This window comes from Schistocerca cancellata, chromosome 12, assembly GCF_023864275.1.
Source record: "Schistocerca cancellata isolate TAMUIC-IGC-003103 chromosome 12, iqSchCanc2.1, whole genome shotgun sequence".
In the NCBI taxonomy this organism is placed as follows: domain Eukaryota; kingdom Metazoa; phylum Arthropoda; class Insecta; order Orthoptera; family Acrididae; genus Schistocerca; species Schistocerca cancellata.
In genome coordinates, this window is record NC_064637.1 from 49,868,381 (window position 1) to 49,890,366 (window position 21,986).

At 45.8% G+C, this 21,986-nt stretch overlaps 1 protein-coding gene across 1 annotated transcript in view; it reads left to right on the forward strand.

Annotated features, from left to right (window-relative positions):
• The window catches only part of LOC126109443 (insulin-like growth factor-binding protein complex acid labile subunit), a gene marked incomplete at its 5' end in the record, with an annotated part of 81,423 nt that overhangs the window by 50,409 nt on the left and 9,028 nt on the right, over nucleotides 1-21,986 (forward strand). The window contains 2 exons of the mRNA XM_049914474.1: nucleotides 616-808; nucleotides 15,866-16,016. Of these exons, the coding sequence (XP_049770431.1) occupies nucleotides 616-808; nucleotides 15,866-16,016 (344 nt within the window). The remainder of the gene's footprint in view (nucleotides 1-615; nucleotides 809-15,865; nucleotides 16,017-21,986) is intronic.

Below are 21,986 nucleotides of genomic sequence, written 5' to 3' on the forward strand. Positions count from 1 at the left end.
TCTTACTAGTATTTCAAAATTTTTAGTGTTGCTTAACGAATTTTTTGCCGTTTCCATTTTGTATTTGTTTTTAACCAACTTCGTTTAAAGAAAAAACTACTTTTATAGGGTTAAAACAATATTTTTAATTATATTCGGTTTTTTCAATTATTAATCCTACTGGAAAAGTGAATAAGACCTGTTTTGTACGAAATGTAATTTCTAGAAGCAGCAGTTTTTTGAGTTGTTAGGGATAATCAATCATGAAACAGTGACCTTTAAACGCATCTCCTCCCTAACGATCACACCCCACGGGTCAGGATTTTTAGTGCGACGTTCATAATGTTCCCTACCTAGTACTGTGTAAAAATTTACGATCACACGATTCTTTCCCCTAATCCATCTTATCTCGTCTTCGTTGGCCGGACTAAAATTATGGTGCCTTTGTTCAGGAAACGCATTTCAGCCTCTCATCTCTTCACAGACACCCCTCCAGGGTGGTTGCCCTAACGGTTTGGATATTTGCTGTACCTTTTATAGCTGTGACCATTTTAGATGTGTTCCATGTGAACGTGGATAGAGTAGCTGTTGCAGGTAGAAGCCGTACAACTTTCGACGATGTCACTCTGCCCTCAGATGTGCACTTCTTGCCGCCTGGAACCCTCCGGAGGACTCCAGAGCTGCAGGTGGTGGATTTGTCCTGGAACCAGCTGCGTACCCTGCCCAGGGAGTTGCTGTGGTGGGCTCCAGCGCTGGAAGAGCTCCGCCTCGCTGGAAACCGTATTTCCAGTGTGCACCCGGAGACACTTTCTGGGAATCCCAGGCTCAGGTACAGTACAAAACGACCACGCCAGCCCAGGCCATACCGCATCTACATCCACATGTTTACCTACATATAAAAAATGGTTCAAATGGCTCTGAGCACTATGGGGCTTAACATCTGAGGTCATCAGTCCCCTAGAACTTAGAACTACTTAAACCTAACTAACCTAAGGACTTCACACACATCCATACCCGAGGCAGGATTCGAACCTGCGACCGTAGCAGTCGCGTGATTCAGGACTGAAGCGCCTAGAACCACTCGGCGACCAGCGGCCGGCCTACTAATTACAGTCAGTCGTCTCGTAACCTCTTAGCTCCTTCCTTATCCGAATCCGAGAAATAAATATCAGTTCTGGTAGTGTCACCTGCTACGCTGGTAACGACTCGATCAACAACAGAATCCATGAAGCCAATCAGGCGCCGCATTTTCTCGTATTCTTTTATGAGTGCTGTTCTGCAGGGTGTAAATTTTAAGTTGACAAACCAGAATAACTCGAAAAATAAGCTTCACACGAAAAAAATGTGTGGAATTCAAAGTTGACTATTTTCGAGGTGGACATCTGCTGCTACTAAAATTAGCCCTCCACATCAGCCCCTTGGGGGTGGGGCAGGAGGCAACTTTAAAATTTCAAATGGGAACCCCCATTTTTTTGCAGAACCAGATTCTACATTAAAAAATGCATACATTTTGTCTTAAACATTTGTTTTGATTCTTGGTAGTTGCCGCTGTAATTCAAGAGAATCCAAAACAAAATTTCCGAAGTATATAAGTATTTTTAATTCGTAGCCATTTTCCACGCAAAAATGAGAACATGGATTTTCTTGAACTACAGCACCAACTACGTAGTTTTTTTCTGGTTCTGCAATAAAAATGGGGATTCCCGTTTGAAATTTTAAAGTTGCCTCCCGCCCCATCCCCAGGGTGCTGGGGTGGCGGGCAGATATTAGTGTCAGCAGATGTCCACCTCGAAAGTAATAAACTTTGGATTCCACACTTTTTTTCTTGTGAAGCTTATTTTTCGAGTTATTCTGGTTTGTCAACTTAAAATTTACACGCTGTATATCCCGCCAGCGTTAGGCATATACATCTCCATCCACATGTATACCTACATATACACCCACATCCACATCATCTGTGAGGTTCAGCAGTGGTAAGACGCCAGAGTCATAAACGAGGGGACGGTGTTTCAAATCCCAAACCAGCCACCCAGATTCAATTTTACCACGATTTCGGTAAGTTGCTGAAGGCACTTGCCAGCATGCCTCATTGAAAGAGCGTGGCCGGTTGGGTTCCCTGTGATTTCGTAATCCGAGTGAAATATTGACCCTAAACTTCAATCTACATCTACATAAATGTAGATGTATGGACGACATAGTAAGAAGAATATCTGGCGTGGAGAAATAACTGAAAGATCTGAAAGGAAATAAATCACCAGGTCTGGATGGAATACCACTTCGACTTTACAAAGAGTACTCTATGGGATCCGTGACTTACCTATCTGGCATCTCTTGCGGATCTCTCGCCCAGCACAAAGATCCAAGCGGTTGAAAAAAAGATCAGGTGACTCCAGCATATGAGAAAGGTAAGAGAGAGGATCCGCTAAATTACAGACCAATACCCCTACCTTTTGTTTGCTGCAGAATCCTTGACCATATTTTCAGTTCACATACCTCAAACTTTCTTGAGACAGAAGCTTATGTCGACGAATCAGCATCGCTGTAGAAAACGTCGCTCCTGGGAAACTCAGCGTGACTTTTTTCACATGATACAGTGACAACTGTGGATGAGCGGTAACAGGGAGATTCCATATTTTTAGATTTCCAGAAACGATTAGAAGTGGAATGATTATATAAAATTAATTGTTGATAAGGCGGGTGCCAAGTTGAGATTCATTGGGAGAGTCCTTAGAAAATGTAGTCCGTCAACAAAGGAGGTGGCTTACAAATCACTCGTTCGACATATACTTGAGTATTGCTCATCAGTGTGGGATCCGTACCAGGTCGGGTTGACAGAGGAGGTAGAGAAGATACAAAGAAGAGCGGCGCGTTTCGTCACAGGGTTATTTGGTAACCGTGATAGCGTTACTGAGATGTTTAGCAAACTCTCTGCATCGCGGTGTAGCTTGCTGTCCTGGTTTCGAGAGGGTGTGTTTCTGGATGAGGTATCGAATATATTGCTTCCCCCTACTTATACCTCCCGACGAGATGACGAATGTAAAATTAGAGAGATTCGAGCGCGCACGGAGGCTTTCCGGCAGTCGTTCTTCCCGCGAACCATACGCGACTGGAACAGGAAAGGGAGGTAATGACAGTAGCACGTAAAGTGCCCTCCGCCACACAACGTTGGGTGGCTTGCGGAGTGTAAATGTAGATCTAGATGTAGAAGCATTTTACACGGTGTCCCACTGCAGGCTGTTAACTAAAGTATGACCATATGGAATAAACTCACAGATACGTGAGTGGGTGAAAGACTTCGACGTCAGAAGTACCCCAGGGAAGTGTAATAGGACCACTATTATTCTATGTGAGGAGGAGGAGATTAGTGTTTAACGTCCCGTCGACAACGAGGTCATTAGAGACGGAGCGCAAGCACAGGTTAGGGAAGGATTGGGAAGGAAATCGGCCGTGCCCTTTCAAAGGAACCATCCCGGCATTTGCCTGAAACGATTTAGGGAAATCACGGAAAACCTAAATCAGGATGGCCGGAGACGGGATTGAACCGTCGTCCTCCCGAATGCGAGTCCAGTGATTCTCTGTAGACACAAATGACATGGCGGCCAGGGTAGGCAGCAGTCTGCGGTTGTTTGTTGATGATGCCGTGGTGTATTGTAAGGTGTTGAGCTTGAGTAGAAAGATACAAGACGACTTAGACAAAATTTACAGTTGGTGTGATGAAGGGCAGCTAATCCTAAATGTGTAAAAATCTAACTTAATCCGGATGAATAGGAAGAGCAGACCTGTAATGTTCGGATGCAGTATCACTAGCGTCCAGCTTGACACAGTCCAATCGTTTAAATATCTGGGAGTAGCGATGCTAAGTGTTATGAGGTGGAACGAGTGGTAGGAAAGGCGAATTGTCGACTTTGGTTCATTGCAAGAACATTAGGGAAGAGTAGTTTACATGCAAAGGAGGCGGCATATACACTCCTGGAAATGGAAAGAAGAACACATTGACACCGGTGTGACAGACCCACAATACTTGCTCCGGACACTGCGAGAGGGCTCTACAAACAATGATCACACGCACGGCACAGCGGACACACCAGGAACCGCGGTGTTGGCCGTCGAATGGCGCTAGCTGCGCACCGCCGCCGTCAGTGTCAGCCAGTTTGCCGTGGCATACGGAGCTCCATCGCAGTCTTTAACACTGGTAGCATGCCGCGACAGCGTGGACGTGAACCGTATGTGCAGTTGACGGACTTTGAGCGAGGGCGTATAGTGGGCATGCGGGAGGCCGGGTGGACGTACCGCCGAATTGCTCAACACGTGGGGCGTGAGGTCTCCACAGTACATCGATGTTGTCGCCAGTGGTCGGCGGAAGGTGCACGTGCCCGTCGATCTGGGACCGGACCGCAGCGACGCACGGATGCACGCCAAGACCGTAGGATCCTACGCAGTGCCGTAGGGGACCGCACCGCCCCAGCAAATTAGGGACACTGTTGCTCCTGGGGTATCGGCGAGGACCATTCGCAACCGTCTCCATGAAGCTGGGCTACGGTCCCGCACACCGTTAGGCCGTCTTCCGCTCACGCCCCAACATCGTGCAGCCCGCCTCCAGTGGTGTCGCGACACGCGTGAATGGAGGGACGAATGGAGACGTGTCGTCTTCAGCGATGAGAGTCGCTTCTGCCTTGGTGCCAATGATGGTCGTATGCGTGTTTGGCGCCGTGCAGGTGAGCGCCACAATCAGGACTGCATACGACCGAGGCACACAGGGCCAACACCCGGCATCATGGTGTGGGGAGCGATCTCCTACAGTGGCCGTACACCACTGGTGATCGTCGAGGGGACACTGAATAGTGCACGGTACATCCAAACCGTCATCGAACCCATCGTTCTACCATTCCTAGACCGGCAAGGGAACTTGCTGTTCCAACAGGACAATACACGTCCGCATGTATCCCGTGCCACCCAACGTGCTCTAGAAGGTGTAAGTCAACTACCCTGGCCAGCAAGATCTCCGGATCTGTCCCCCATTGAGCATGTTTGGGACTGGATGAAGCGTCGTCTCACGCGGTCTGCACGTCCAGCACGAACGCTGGTCCAACTGAGGCGCCAGGTGGAAATGGCATGGCAAGCCGTTCCACAGGACTACATCCAGCATCTCTACGATCGTCTCCATGGGAGAATAGCAGCCTGTATTGCTGCGAAAGGTGGATATACACTGTACTAGTGCCGACATTGTGCATGCTCTGTTGCCTGTGTCTATGTGCCTGTGGTCCTGTCAGTGTGATCATGTGATGTATCTGACCCCAGGAATGTGTCAATACAGTTTCCCCTTCCTGGGACAATGAATTCACGGTGTTCTTATTTCAATTTCCAGGACTGTAGAACGCTGGGGCGACCTATACTTGAGTACTCCTCAAGTGTTTGGTATCCGTACCAGTCGGATTGAAGGCAGAACATTGAAGCAATTCAGAGGGCGGCTGATACATTTGTTATCGGTAGTTTCGAACAACACGTAAGTGTTATGGAGATGCCTCTGGAACTCAAATGGGAATCCCTGGAGGGGACGCGACGTTGTTTACGGGAATATTTAGAGAAATGGCGTTTAAGGCTGACTTTATAGATCTAGAAAAGGCATATGACCGGGCTCCTAGGGGGAAGTTATTGTCTGTTCTACGAGATTATGGAATAGGTGGCAAACTTTTGCAAGCAATTAATGGTCTTTACATAGATAGTCAGGCAGCAGTTAGAGCTGACGGTAAATTGAGTTCATGGTTCAGAGTAGTTTCAGGGGTAAGACAAGGCTGCCACCTGTCTCCACTGTTCATATTATTTATGGATCATGTGTTGAAACCGACCGGTTCTCGGAGCTCCAGTCTGGAACCGCGCGACCGGGACGGTCGCAGGTTCGAATCCTGCCTCGGGCATGGATGTGTGTGATGTCCTTAGGTTGGTTAGGTTTAAGTAGTTCTAAGTTCTAGGGGTTCAAATGGCTCTGAGCACTAAGGGTATTAACATCTAAGGTCATCAGTCCTTTTTGCAAGCAATTAAAGGTCTTTACATAGATAGTCAGGCAGCAGTTAGAGCTGACGGTAAATTGAGTTCATGGTTCAAAGTAGTTTCAGGGGTAAGACAAGGCTGCCACCTGTCTCCACTGTTCATATTATTTATGGACCATGTGTTGAAACCGGCCGGTTCTCGGCGCTCCAGTCTGGAACCGCGCGACCGCGACGGTCGCAGGTTCGAATCCTGCCTCGGGCATGGATGTGTGTGATGTCCTTAGGTTGGTTAGGTTTAAGTAGTTCTAAGTTCTAGGGTTTCCAACGGCTCTGAGCACTAAGGGTATTAACATCTAAGGTCATCAGTCCCCTAGAACTTAGAACTACTTAAACCTAACTAACCTAAGGACATCACACACATCCATGCCCGAGGCAGGATTCGAACCTGCGACCGTAGCAGTCGCACGGTTCCGGACTGAAGCGCCTAGAACCACTTGGCCACCGCGGCCGGCTAAGTTCTAGGGGACTGATGACCTCAGCAGTTAAGTCCCATAGTGGTCAGAGCCATTTGAACCATTTTCATATGTTGAAAACAATAGACTGGCTGGGTGAGATTAAGATATGTGAACACAAAATAAGCAGTCTCGCATATGCGGATGACTTAGTTGTGATGGCAGATTCGATTGAAAGTTTGCAAAGTAATATTTCAGAGATATATAAGAAATGTAAGGACTATGGTATGAAGATCAGCATCTCCTATGCGAAAGTAATGTCAGTGGGAAAGAGATATAAACGGATTGAGTGCCAAATAGGAGGAACAAAGTTAGAACAGGTGGATGGTTTCAAATACTTAGGATGTATATTCTCACAGGATGGCAACATAGTGAAAGAGCTGGAAGCGAGGTGTGGCAAAGCTAATGCAGTGAGCGCTCAGCTGAGCAAGAAGGAAGTCAGTACCAAGACTAAGTTATCTGTGCACCGTTCAATATTTCGACCAACTTTGTTGTATAGGAGGGAAAGCTGGGTGGATTCAGGTTACCTTATCAGTTAGGTTGAGGTTACTGCTATGAAAGTAGCTAGGATGGTTGCAGGTACTAGTAGATGGGAACAATGGCAGGAGAGTGTCCACAATGTGGAAATCAACGAAAAACTGGGAATAAACTCTATAGATGTAGCAGTCAGGGCGAACAGGCTTAGATGGTGGGGTCATGTTACACGCATGGGAGAAGCAAGGTTACCCAAGAGACTCATGCATTCAGCAGTAGAGGGTAGGAGGAGTCGGGGCAGACCAAGGAGAAGGTACCTGGATTTGGCTAAGAATGATTTTGAAGTAATAGGCTTAACATCAGAAGAGGGACCAATGTTAGCACTGAGTAGGGGAATATGGAGGAATTTTATAAGGGGGACTATGCTCCAGACTGAACGCTGAAAGGCATAAGCAGTCTCAAATGATGATGATGATGATGTCGAACGATTCAACTGACACCAACGTACATAGCGCGTAAGGACCACGAAGATAAGACAGAGAAATTAGGGTTCCTATGGAAGTATACAGACAGACGTTTTTCGCTCTCTCTATCTGCGAGTGAAACAGTGGGGCAAGCGCGGTTCGTAGCTGAACACAATATAGCGCCATTTACCACCAGTCCAAGCTTTCTGGTCACGGTACTATACCAAACGCCGCCGCTTGAGTTGTGGTGTTAACAGCAGCCTCCGCATGGGACGGTATTTCCCTAGTCCGCCAGCTGCTAGCCTCTGAGCGAAGGCGCTGGATGTCAGAGCGTTGCAGGGTGTCCATAGCTTGTTCGCAGATGAAAGGGGACTACGATCTACTTGGTGCACAACACAGTGATACTTCCTTGTGGTGGTCAGATGTGCTCAGCCTGCACCATATTCCCATCAGATCCAACACTTTGCCAGTGTCACATCCGAATGTCCCACAAAACTGGATACTGCACAATTCGCCCAACTAGCCAAATGGAGACCAGCTATGACATCCCATTCAAACCATTGTCAGGTGCTGGTTACACTGTCTGAAAATGGGTACAGGGCATCTCCACCTACTTCACACTGATCACTCAACATCTGACGCTGTTCACATCCTTATATCCCCCACCAGGCCTGTTATCGATACTAAACACTAACAACACTAACGCATTCTGATAACTGTTCTACCTACGGCAGAGAACTGTGATCCCAATCATTTAAATACTCGCCAATGGTATGTGCCTAAGAGATTACGTTCACACACGTTCATACCTTCTGGGTGCTACAGCACTCTTGTCAGGCAATGCAGAACTTCTATCCACATTATCCACATCCTCCTACACTCACTTTAGAGACGTCTCTCTTCCATACAATGCAGCGTCATCACCACACATACACTATGTGAGCAAAATACCCCGACACCTGGCTGAAAGTGACTTACAAGTTCGTTGCGCTCTCCATCAGTAATGCTGGAATTCAATATGGTTCAAAATGGTTCAAATGGCTCTGAGCTCTATGGGACGTAACATCTGAGGTCATGGGTCCCCTAGAACTACTTAAACCTAACTAACCTAAGGACATCACATACATCCATGCCCGAGGCAGGATTCGAACCTGCAACTGTACCAGCAGCGCGGTTCCTGACTGAAGCGCCTATGACTTCTTGGCCACCGCGGCCGGCTAATTCAGTATGGTGTTGGCCCACCATTAGCCTTGATGACTGCTTCCACTCTCGCAAGCATGCGTTCAGTCAGCTGCTGGAAGGTTTCTCCTGGAAGGGCAGCCCATTCTTCACAGAGGAGAGGTATCGGTGTCTGTCGGTGAGGCCTGGCACGAAGTCGGCGTTCCAAAACATCCCAAAGGTGTTCTATAGGATTCAGGTCAGCACTCTATACAGGCCAGTCCATTACAGGGGTGTTATTGTCGTGTAACCGCTCCACCACAGGCCGGCATTATGAACAGGGGCTCGATCATATTGAAAGATCTAGTCGCCATCCCCAAATGCTCTTCAACAGTTGGAAGCAAGAAGATGAAGGTCTGTGCTACGAGAGTGCCATGCAAAACAACAAGGGGTGAAAGCCCCCTCGGTGAACAATATGACCACACCATAACATCACCGGCTCCGAATTTTACTGTTGGCCTTACATACGCTGGCAGATGACGTTCACGGTGCATTCGCCATACCCATACCCTGCTGTCGGATCGACACATTGTATACCGTGATTCGTCACTTCACACAACGTTTTTCCACTGTTCAATCGTCCAATGTTTAGGCTCCTTACACCAAGGGAGGCGTCGTTTGGCGTTTACTGGCGCGATGTATGGCTTATAAGCAGCCGCTCGACTATTAAATCCATGTTTTCTCATTTCCCACCTAACTTTCATAGTATTTGCAGTGGATTCTGATATAGTATGGAATTCCTGTCTGATGGTCTGGATAGATGTCTTCCTATTACACATTACGACCCTCTTCAACTATCGGCAGTCTCTGTCAGTCAACAGACGAGGTCGGCCTGTACGCTTTTGTGCTGTACGTGTCCCTTTATATTTCCACATCACTATCGCATCAGAAACAGCGGACGTAGGGATGTTTAGGAGTGTGGAAATCTCGCGTACAGACCTATGATACAAGTGACACCCAATCACCTGGCCATGTTCGAAGTCCGTCTACGATGTCTAATGACTACTGAGGTCGCTGATATGGAGTAGCTGGCAGTAGGTGGCAGCACAATGCACCTAATATGAAAACGTATATATTTTGGGGTATCCGGATACTTTTGATCACATAGTGTACTCCGCAACCAAAATACAGTGCATAGCCGAGTGTACCTTGTATCACAGCTAGCCATTCCGTTTCCCGTACCAACCGCAATCTTGTTGTAGCTGAAAGGTTGACTGTTACGCTCCGAGGCTGAAATTGACGACCAGGAAAGCAGTGCCGTCAGCAATGTTTAGAAATGGACTGTCTATTGTAGACAGAACAGCTGGGATATTAAGAATCGTTGAGACACATCAGCAGCTGAAGGGAAAATGGCGGATGTGACGTGGAAGCTCGTTGGATGCGAGGAAGTGTATTCAGGCACTCTTCTTAAAATGTAGTACTAATTGAATTTGGTAACGCGTATTTACTACAGTGTCCTTGATAAAAATAGTACTGATAAAACAAAAATCAAATAAAATACGTTAGAGTGAATAAATAGTAAATGCTTCCAGTTTCTATTTATAGGCATGTAACTACTATTGTATTTAAACTTGACGTGGTTGGCAGGAGCTACATCCATTGAATGGCTTAATCTTCGCACAGGTTTAGTCACCATCAATTGTACAAAGCTGTAGGAAACATTCGGAACAAATGTCGAAACGGAATAATCATTAAGGATGTTATACCGGAGCCAAGGTAGCCCCTGAGGGCCGGCAACCCATATAACACCACAGAGGACGAGGTTGTCTATGCCCAAGGCGTACCCGAAAGCACTATGGTAAACACCAGCTATTCACATACAAGATAATGGAAACAGACATGCCGAGCACTACTTGCTGCAGAGGGAGCTCGAGCCACGGCCTGCAGGAAGTATCACTACGGCAAAACCTGATTGGCTGGAGACAACTATTTAGGGGCTAGAACCAGGCCTGAAGTTAAGTTCATGCCAGATGTCGAGTTCGTGTACTGCGACCGTTGAAGATTACGTCTTCGTCTCGGAATTGGACTGTTACTAATGTATGAGTGTGTTACAACCAATCTTTGTAGAAAATTAGGAGTGAACTTTTGTTTGCCTCAATTAGGAGACTTTTTTCGTTCTCGTTACCTTCCATTTGTCTGATCAGTCATCACCCTTGTGAACTTAAATCAATAAAAGTTGTGTTTGTGAAAAATTGCGAATTGTCAGTCACAAGGGATTATAGGTTATTTCTCTCTATCGTCTTCAGTCCCGAGCACATATTAAAATGTTAGTGGGTTACTGGGAGTTAATGCTAGTCAACAATAAATAACCCTCAAAAATTGAAAGCATAGTGAATTTTTTATAGATGGTATCATTCGTGATACGTTAGGACCTGAGCAGAAGAATTATACACCCAATTTGGCAGCTTTTTTTATACACATTACACAGATTCCTCATATTTCCCGTGGATTTCAAAGTAGGTCACAATAAATGCTTGGTATTAAAACTGTAAGTAATTGTAAGTAAACGGCTCGAAATACTCTAAAAATTACCACAGATAATTTTTTTCAAAATATTTCCGCTTTTCGTTGAATTACTACATGGATGGTATTAAGTTACCACTACTTGTCCCAGTTTATTTTTGTCTTATTTTTTGTAGACTGTATAAAGCAATTTCTGTAAGTGGTGAAGCTGTTCATCTGTACACAGGTAAGGCCTCTACAGGCTTCTACCTGGCACTTTGACCTGCTCTTCTGTACATGGACGTCAAGCCCGGTAATCAAGTTAAACAAAATTATAAGTGAAGAAAGTTGGCTTTGAGGCCTGAGGTATCATATCTGGTCCTCGCAATTTTAAATTTTATAAATCCGGTATAACGTTAATTAATAGTTAACTATTAACTGAGAAATGGCTGTGCTCCTTAAATAAGTTATTATTGCATGTGAAAACACCTGTAACTAGAAAAAAGATGGACTGATACATGCTGTGCAGTTACAGACTCCAAAGATTGCAATCATGCTGACACCTCGTGCTTCTCGGCAGAAGGATGAACAAGTGAACTGTGCATGATACCACAGACCAGAGAAGGTTCAGCTATGTAGGCGCCCGAGAAAAAATAAAGCGTGGAGGTATCGTTTACGAAAGACGATGATGATATTGATCCGATGACGGCATACACAACATGGGGAATAGTAGACGTACTGTAAGGGTTTCAACGTCTTCCGCCAACTGATGGCGTAGTGGCATAGGTACCAGAACGCCATCTGTGTCTATCTTTTAATAGGGAATGCTCACAGCCAGATGGCTCAGCGTGGTGCTCTCTACAGCCACCTGAGCGGGTTTGATAGGCATCAGATTGTGTCCTTCGATGCAGCGGGATGGTCCTTCAGGGAAAATTGAAACACAAGTTGGACGAGTTGGGCCAGTTGTGCAACGATGCTGGTATCAGTGTTCATGTGAACATTCTCACACCCATTGTGCATTACGACAGACTTGGGCAATTCCAGCGGGCCAATGCGACACCTGAGACGTCCGGAATTGATACAGAGTGGCTCCAGGAACACTCTTCTGAGTTTAAACACTTCTGCTGGCCACCAGACTCCCCAGACACGAACATCATTGAGCGTCAGGTTACATTCCATTCAGAAGGTTGTTGCACTCATCGGCTGTTATACGCGGTGCATTCAAGTTCTAAGGCCTCCGATTTTTTTTTTCTCCGGACTGGAAAGAGATAGAAACATGCACATTGTTTTAAAATAAGGCCGCGTTCATTGTCAATTCGTCCCAGAGATGGCAGCACCGTACGGCAGATGGAATTTTACCGCCAGTGGCGAGAATGAGAATTGTTTTAAATACTTAAAATGGCGACGTTTTCCTTACGTGAACAGCGTGCAGTCATTCGTTTACTGAATTTGAGTGGTGTGAAACCAATTGAAATTCATCGACAGTTGAAGGAGACGTGTGGTGATGGAGTTATGGGTATGTCGAAATTGCGTTCGTGGGTGTGACAGTTTAATGAAGGCAGAACATCGTGTGACAACAAACCGAAACAACCTCGGGCTCGCACAACCCGGTCTGACGACATGATCGAGAAAGTGGAGAGAATTGTTTTGGGGATCGTCAAATGACTGTTGAACAGGTCGCCTCCAGAGTTGGCATTTCTGTGGGTTCTGTGCACACAATCCTGCATGACGACCTGAAAATGCGAAAAGTGTCATCCAGGTGGGTGCCACGAATGCTGACGGACGACCACACGGCTGCCCGTGTGGCACGTTGCCGAGCAATGTTGACGCGCAACGACAGCACGAATGAGACTTTCTTTTCGTCAGTTGTGACAATGGATGAGATGTGGATGCCATTTTTCAATCCAGAAACAAAGCGCCAGTCAGCTCAATGGAAGCACACAGATTCACCGCCACCAAAAAAATTTCGTATAACCGCCAGTGATGAAAAAATGATGGTGTCCATGTTCTGGGATAGCGAGGGCGTAATCCTTACCCATTGCGTTCCAAAGGATACTACGGTAACAGGTGCATCCTACGAAAATGTTTTGAAGAACAAATTCCTTCCTGCACTGCAACAAAAAAGTCCGGGAAGGGCTGCGCGTGTGCTGTTTCACCAAGACAACGCACCCGCACATCGAGCTAACGTTACGCAACAGTTTCTTCGTGATAAGAACTTTGAAGTGATTCCTCATGCTCCCTACTCACCTGACCTGGCTCCTAGTGACTTTTGGCTTTTTACAACAATCAAAGACACTCTCCGTGGGCGCACATTCACCAGCCGTGCTGCTATTGCCTCAGCGATTTTCCAGTGGTCAAAACAGACTCCTAAAGAAGCCTTCACCGCTGCCATGGAATCATGGCGTCAGCGTTGTGAAAAATGTGTACGTCTGCAGGGCGATTACGCCGAGAAGTAACGCCAGTTACGGGAGAATAGTTAATTAGAAAAACAATCGGAGGCCTTAGAACTTGAATGCACCTTGTATTGATCTGTAAGTAATAGATTTCAGCTATCAGTTGTCCTTTTTAAATTTTATAGGCAGATCTAAATTTCAGCTAGAAACCAGCCATTCTCAATGCACTATCATTTCTGATCAATGCGTGTAATACCTGTTGGTCGGGCTTCATCCACAGTTCGTTGTTCAAAAATGATAGTGCATTGAGAATTTCTGGTTTCTAGCTGAAATCTAGATCTGCCAATAAAAATTAAAGAGGACGAGTGATAGCTGAAATCTATTATTTACAAATTATTGAGTGTATCAGGGATGCCTTGTAACGTGTTGTTCAGAAGAGATCTCCACTCCCCCGTACTCTTACGTATTTATGGACAGCCCTGCAGGATTCATGGTTCCCTCCAGCACTACTTCAGAAATTAGTCAATTCCACGCTACGTCGTGTTGCGGCACTTCTGGGAGCTCACGGGGACCCTGCGCGGTATTAACCAGGTGTACCAGTTTCTTTGGCCCTTCAATGTGAAAGAAATGGTAAAGGAAACCATTAAAAATATTCCCAACTATGTTAAAAATATTCATGCTGTCGTGATATCAGAGTGATTTTGTACAAAGTATTTCAGGTTCATCAGCTCTAAGATTAGTACGTGAAGAAACTTCCCCCCTTCTTTCAGCGGTGTACCGTACGTCTCTACAAGAGCGTAGCGTTCCAAAGGTTTCGAAAAGGGCACAGGTCATCCCCGTTTTCAAGAAGGGACGTGGAACAGATGTGCAGAACTATAGACCTATATCTCTAACGTCGATCAGTTGTAGAATTTTGGAACACGTATTATGTTCGAGTATAATGAATTTTCTGGAGACTAGAAATCTACTCTGTAGGAATCAGCATGGGTATCGAAAAAGACGATCGCGTGAAACCCAGCTCGCGCTATTTGTCCATGAGATTCAGAGGGCCATAGACACGGGTTCCCAGGTAGATGCCGTGCTTCTTGACTTCCGCAAGGCATTCGATACAGTTCCCCACAGTCGTTTAATGAACGAAGTAAGAGCATACGGACTGTCAGACCAATTGTGTGATGAATTGAAGAGTTCCTTGATAAATGATCGCAGCATGTCATTCTCAATGGAGAGGAGTCTTCCAAAGTAAGAGTGATTTCAGGTGTGCCGCAGGGGAGTGTCGTAGGACCGTTGCTATTCAGACTATATATAAATGACCTTGTCGATAACATCGGAATTTCACTGAGGCTTTTTGCGGATGATGCTGTAGTATATCGAGAGGTTGTGACAATGGAAAATTGTACTGAAATGCAGGAATATCTGCCACGAATTGACTCATGGTGCAGGGAATGGCAATTGAATCTCAATGTAGACAAGTGTAATGTGCTGCGAATACATAGAAGGAAAGATGTTTTATCATTTAGGTACAATATAGCAGGTCAGCAACTGGAAGCAGTTGATTCCATACATTATCTGGTAGTAGGCGTTAGGAGTGATTTAAAATGGAATTACTATATAAAATTAATCGTCGGTAAAGCAGATGCCAGACTGAGATTCATTGGGAGAATCCTAAGGAAATGCATCCGAAAACAAAGGACGAGGGTTACAGTACACTTGTTCGCCCAGTGGTCAATAGTGTGTTGATATTAGAGATAGAGAAGATCCAACGGAGAGCAGCGCGCTTCGTACAGCATCATTTAGTAATCGCAAAAGCGTTACGGAGATGATAGATAAACTCCAGTGGAAGACTCTGCGAGACAGATGCTCATTAGCTCGGTACAGGCTTTTGTTGAAGTTTCGAGAACATACCTTCACCGAGGAGTCAAGCAGTATATTGCTCCCTCCTACGTATATGTCGCGAAGAGACCATGAGGATAAAATCAGAGAGATTAGAGTGCACACAGAGGCATAGCGACAATCTTTCTTTCCACGAACAATACGAGACTGGAATAGAAGGGAGAACCGATAGAGGTACTCAAGGTACCTTCCGCCACACACCGTGAGGTGGCTTGCAGAGTATGGATGTAGATGTAGATATGTTATAGTTTGGCCAGCCATTTCTGAACTCTTACACGTGAAGGAACAGGAAAGTTTTCTCAGTTTTGGACGAATTTACATTGGCACCAAACTGTGCAAAACAGTGAATGATACAGTTTCAGAGTACGAGTGTATTTACTGCGCATAAAAAGAGTAATGCTTCGATAGCAATGCCATACGTGTACCTGGCAGAGCAGTTTTGAATTTTGCTCTTTCACATGTGTGACCGTACAGTGAATAACTGCCGATCTCCTTCCACTTCGCAGGCTCCTCGACCTGTCACACAACCTGATGGAAGAGCCTCCTGCTGACTCCACTCTCGGCCACAACACGGCGCTGCGATCGCTGGACCTGTCCCACAACCAGCTGACGCGCCTCTGCCGGCGCCTGTTGGAACCTGCGTGGAACTCTTTACAGGTACATTCCTTGACCTTTTAGCGAAATATACTTACTAGAGTGCGTTTCTGGCTGGACAAGACCTTCAGATGTGCAGTGGCTCGTATGAGGAGTGCGCAGGAACGTCCCCTCGCCGTCACTACTGGGCGAGTCCACCCCTCTGTTCCAAAGGGGAGGCCGCCTTAGCTGGCAGTCGCCTGCTGGCTAACCTGCGCACTTCCGGAGTTCTCACTGATCTCTCTTTGCTTTGGCGCGAACGAGCAGGTAATTTTACTGTAGATCCCACAACATGAAAACGGATAACTGCACAGCTCCGGTATGTGTTTGGTTTAATTAGGAAAAACCAATGAAGTGCAAAGAACATTATTTAAACGTGTGTTATGAACGCATTAAACGCGGCCACAGGAACTGTCTGTTGTGTTAGGAACGACTGATCATAAATAGATTGGGTGTGTTCCGAAAACAATGGAAGTTATTATTAATAAATCTGTTGTGCGAGAGTTCTATTTGTTTTACGCTGTAATGCAGTGGATAACACGTAATCGTTTCCTACGATGAGCATTCAATAAGTAATGCATCATATTTCATATCTCGGCCAGTTTTGGTTGAAAAAAGACGGTATTTGTTATGATACATCGTGGAATTATACCTCTGCAGCCCCTGTAGTTCCATGAAGTTCCGACAGATGGCGGCGCTATAAAAAGCCTTTAAAATGCCGTCTGTAATGTATCTGTGTTCCATGCAGAGATCTGACGTTGGCTTTCTTTTCGTGGAAAACTAGAATATCGCGGATATTCATAGGTGCTTGCAGAAAGTCTATGGAGACCCAGCAGTTAACAATAGCGCGGTAAGTCGTTTGGCGAGGCGTCTGTAATCATCGCAGCCAGGTCACGCAGGTCTACAGACCCCCCGTCTCAGATGATATTATAGCTGAACGGTTCAAATAAAACTTGAATCCCAATACAAAAAAGTACCCCACTCATACAGTTATAATTGGTGGAGACTTCAATCTACCCTCGATTTGTTGGCGAAAATAAATGTTCAAATCCGGTGGTAGATAGGAAACATCTTCCGAAATTGTAGTAAATGCTTTCTCTGAGAATTACTTTGAACAATTAGTTCATGAACCCACACGAATTGTAAATGGTTACGAAAATACACAGGACCTCGTAGCCACAAATAATCCTGATCTAATAGAGAGCGTCATGACGGATACAGGGATTACTGAACACAAGGTCGCCGACCGTTGTGGCCAAGCGGTTCTAGGCGCTTCAGCCTGGAACCGCGTGACGGCTACTGTCGCAGGTTCGACTCCTGCCTTGGGCATGGATGTTTGTGATGTCTTTAGGTTAGTTAGCTTTAAGTAGTTCCAAGTTCTGGGGGACTGATGATGATCTCTCTTTGCTTTGGCGCGAACAGCACTGAAGGTGGCGCGAAAGTCCTTCATAGTCGCGTATAAACTTATGGCAGAAGAGGAAGTGTTGTGGATTGTCAAGACAGCCAACCCACTATGAGGAAGCCGAAAGGCACGCGTTTAAACTCACGCAGGCTGGCGTGAGGCCTGGAACAGGACAAGGAATTGAGACTAGCAAAAAACGTACGTATCTTCTGGAATACTTAACTTTAATCCATAATTGGTGAACATCGCTCTTGACGGTACATGTCTTACAGCATCAATAGTAACTGGTAGTGGCGCCTTGCTACGTCGTAGCAAATGACGTAGCTGAAGGCTATGCTAACTATCGTCTCGGCAAATGAGAGCGTAATTTGTCAGTGAACCATCGCTAGCAAAGTCGGCTGTACAACTGGGGCGAGTGCTAGGAAGTCTCTCTAGACCTGCCGTGTGGCGGCGCTCGGTCTGCAATCACTGATAGTGGCGACACGCGGGTCCGACGTATACCAACGGACCGCGGCCGATTTAAAGGCTACCACCTAGCAAGTGTGGTGTCTGGCGGTGACACCACAGGAAGCAAAAATCGCATTAATCACTGTGCATGAGAAAGTAGTAGAAACCGCTAGCTATTTCAGTCGCTCAATAAAGTTCCGAGCGACTGGAAAAAAGCGCAGGTGACGCCTGTATATAAGAATGGTAGAAGGACCGATCCTCAAAATTACAGACCAATATCCTTGACATAGGTTTGTTGCAGGATTCTCGAACATTTTATCAGTTCGAATATAATTAATTTCCTTGAGACAGAGAAGTTGCTTTACATGCATCAGCACGGCTTTAGAAAGCATCGCTCCTGCGAAACGCAACTCGCGTTTTTTTGCATGATATCTTGTGAACCAACGATGAAGGGTATCAGACGGATGCTTTAATCCTTGACTTCCGGAAAGCGTTTGACTCTGTGCCCCACTGTAGACTCCTAACTAAGGTACGAGCATATGGGATTGGATCCCAAATATATGAGTGGCTCGAAGACTTCTTAAGTAATAGAACCCAGTACGTTGACCTCGATGGTGAGTGTTCATCGTAGGTGAGGGTATCATCTGGAGTGCCCCAGGGAAGTGTGGTTGGTCCGCTGTTGTTTTCTATCTACATAAATGATCTTTTGGATAGGGTGGATAGCAATGTGCGGCAGTTTACTGATGATGCTATGGAGTACGGGAAGGTGTCGTCGTTGAGTGACTGTAGGGCGATACAAGATGACTTGGACAGGATTAATACGACCTATTCTTGAGTACTGCTCGAGCGTTGGGGATCCCTATCAGGTCGGATTGAGGGAGGACATAGAAGCAATTCAGAGGCGGGCTGCTAGAATTGTTACTGGTAGGTTTGATCATCACCTAAGAGTTACTGAAATGCTTCAGGAACTCGGGTGCGAGTCTCTAGAGGAAAGAAGGCGTTCTTTTCGTGAATCGCTACAGAGGAAATTTAGAGAACCGGCATTTGAGGCTGACTGCAGTACAATGTTACTGCTGCCAACTTATATTTTGCGGAAAGACCACAAAGATAAGATCAGAGAGATTAGGGCTCGTACAGAGGCATATAGGCAGTCATTTTGCCCTCGTTTTGTTTGGGAGTGGAACAGGGAGAGAAGATGCTAGTTGTGGTACGAGGTACCCTCCGCCAAGCACCGTATGGTGGATTGCGGAGTATGGATATAGATGTAGATGTAGATGTAGATATAGGTGTAGAGTAAAGGGCAGAGGGAACGTAACTGCAAGTAATTCCAAAGGCTTCATTTCTAAAGGAAAGATACAGAAAGAGAAGAAGAAAACTTTATACACTACTGCCCATTAAAATTGCTACACCGCGAAGATGACGCGCTACATACGCGGAATTTAACCGACAGGACGAAGATGCTGTGATATGCAAAGATTACCTTTTCAGAGCATTCACACAAGTTTGGCACCGGTGGCGACACCTACAACGTGCTGACATGACGAATGTTTCCAACCGATTTCTCATACACAAACAGCAGTTGACCGGCGTTGCCTAGTGACACCGTGGCTGCGACTACCCTTGACGCTCCATGACAGACAGGAGCGCCTGCGATGGTGTACTCAACGACGAACCTGGGTGCACGAATGGCAAAACGTCATTTTTTTGGATGAATCCAAGTTCAGTTTACAGCATCATGATGGTCACATTTTTGTTTCGCGACATCGCGGTGAACGCACATTGGAAGCGTGTATTCGTCATCGTGGTTACACGTGTCGGTCACCTCTTGTTCGCATTGATGGCACTTTGAACAGTGGACGTTACATTTCAGATGTGTTACGATCCGTGGCTGTACCCTTCATTCGATCCCTGCGAAACCCTACATTTCAGCAGGATAATGCACGACCACATGTTGCAGGTACTCTACGGGCCTTTCTGGATACAGAAAATGTTCGACTGCTGCCTTGGCCAGCACATTCTCCAGATCTCTCACCAATTGAAAACGTCTGGTCAATTATGGCCGAGCAACTGGCTCGCCACAATACGCCAGTCACTACTCTTGATGAACTGTGGTATCGTGTTGAAGCTGCACGGGCAGCTGTACCTGTACACGCCATCCAAGCTCTGTTTGACTCAATGCCCAGGCGTATCAAGGCCGCTATTAGGGTCAGAGGTGGGTGTTCTGTGTACTGATTTCTCAAAATCTATGCAGCCAAATTGCGTGAAAATGTAATCACATGTCAGTTCTAGTATAACATATTTGTCCAATGAATACCCGTTTATCATCTGCATTTCTTCTTGGTGTAGCAATTTTAATGGCCAGTAGTGTTTTTAAGTAATATTGTCGAAGAGATTTTCAGTATCCAGATCATTAATTTCCATGCAATCCCTATTCTTCATTTCATATTGTAATAAGCGGCATTGTCCACTATGCTTCTTACACCAACTAATTAACATAACGGATGCGTAACTGAGATGTTGTGTTCATAATTCGGATTACTACTTACAAGATGCATATCTAATTCTGCATGTCGCGAGCGGTCAAGCTGGAAATTAAATTCACTGCTCAATTCGGTTTACGAGAAGCCATATTTTTCTGTTTTTTCGGCGCAGCAGCCTAGCAGAAAGAGACGGCAGAGAGGCGCGAGCAATCTCTCTTCGCCACGGCCATAAATGGAGGAAGAGATTAGTGTTTAACGTCCCGTCGACAACGAGGTCATTAGAGACGGAGCGCAAGCTCGGGTGAGGGAAGGATGGGGAAGGAAATCGGCCGTGCCCTTTCAAAGGAACCATCCCGGCATTTGCCTGAAGCGATTTAGGGAAATCACGGAAAACCTAAATCAGAATGGCGGGAGACGGGATCGAACCGTCGTCCTCCCGAATGCGAGTCCAGTGTGCTAACCACTGGCCATAAATGTTTCGGGGGTGTTCATTTCAGGTTTTCTTGCTGATCACGTGCTGGTCGTCCTTTGACATCTTCTTGACGAATTTTCCATCAATACTACCGCTCTTCAAGGTGACTCAGCTGCAGATACTCGTCCCTCGTTTCAGGCATCATAAGGAACATGGACTGGCCCGCTAAAAACTCCGATCTTAGTCCCAACTGCAACTATTTTGAAGGTGAAATTCACCAACCCTGTTTAGAGTTCCGTGCCTGCACCGGTAAAAACAGAATCCTTGCAAGATCATATTGCTGTCTATATGTCTGTCTCTCCGTCAGACTGTTAAATACCCTTTTTCTCAGGAGTGTTTAGATGTATCAGGTAGAAATTTGTGTTGTATATTAAGGTGTACAGTAGCTTTGCGATGTAACACAATTGAAGCTATAAGTCAATGCAATCAAAAGATACGGACATTTATGTCACATACTTAGATACTCTGAACCTACCCATCAGACTTACAGGGTACTTTTCAGTGACCCAGAATCATGAAATTTAGGAAGAAACACGATGTCACAGTAAAACTAAAGGAAACAAATCCGAAAATTGTTAATTTGTAATTACGAGGGTGAGTCAAATGAAAACCTTAAATATTTTTTAAATATTATTTATTGTGTAGAAGTGGTACAAAGCTATATCACTTTTCAACATAATGCAAGTCCTCCAGCGCTTACAAAGTGCATAAATTCCTTTAGAAAAAAATTCTTTTGGTAGTCCGCGCAACCACTCATGCACCGCTTGGCGTACCTCTTCATCAGAACGGAACTTCTTTCCTCCCATTGCGTCTTTGAGTGATCCAAACATATGGAAATCACTTGGGGCAAGGTCTGGTGAGTATGGTGGATGAGGAAGACAAATGGTTCTGAGCACTATGGGACTTAACATCTATGGTCATCAGTGCCCTAGAACTTAGAACTACTTAAACCTAACTAACCTAAGGACATCACACAACACCCAGTCATCACGAGGCAGAGAAAATCCCTGACCCCGCCGGGAATCGAACCCGGAAAACCGGGCGCGGGAAGCGAGAACGCTACCGCACGACCATGAGCTGCGGACGAGGAAGACACTCAAAATGCAGGTCTGTGATTGTTGCAACTGTTGTACGGGCAGTGTGGGGCCTTGCATTGTCATGTTGCAAAAGGACACCTGCTGACAGCAATCCGC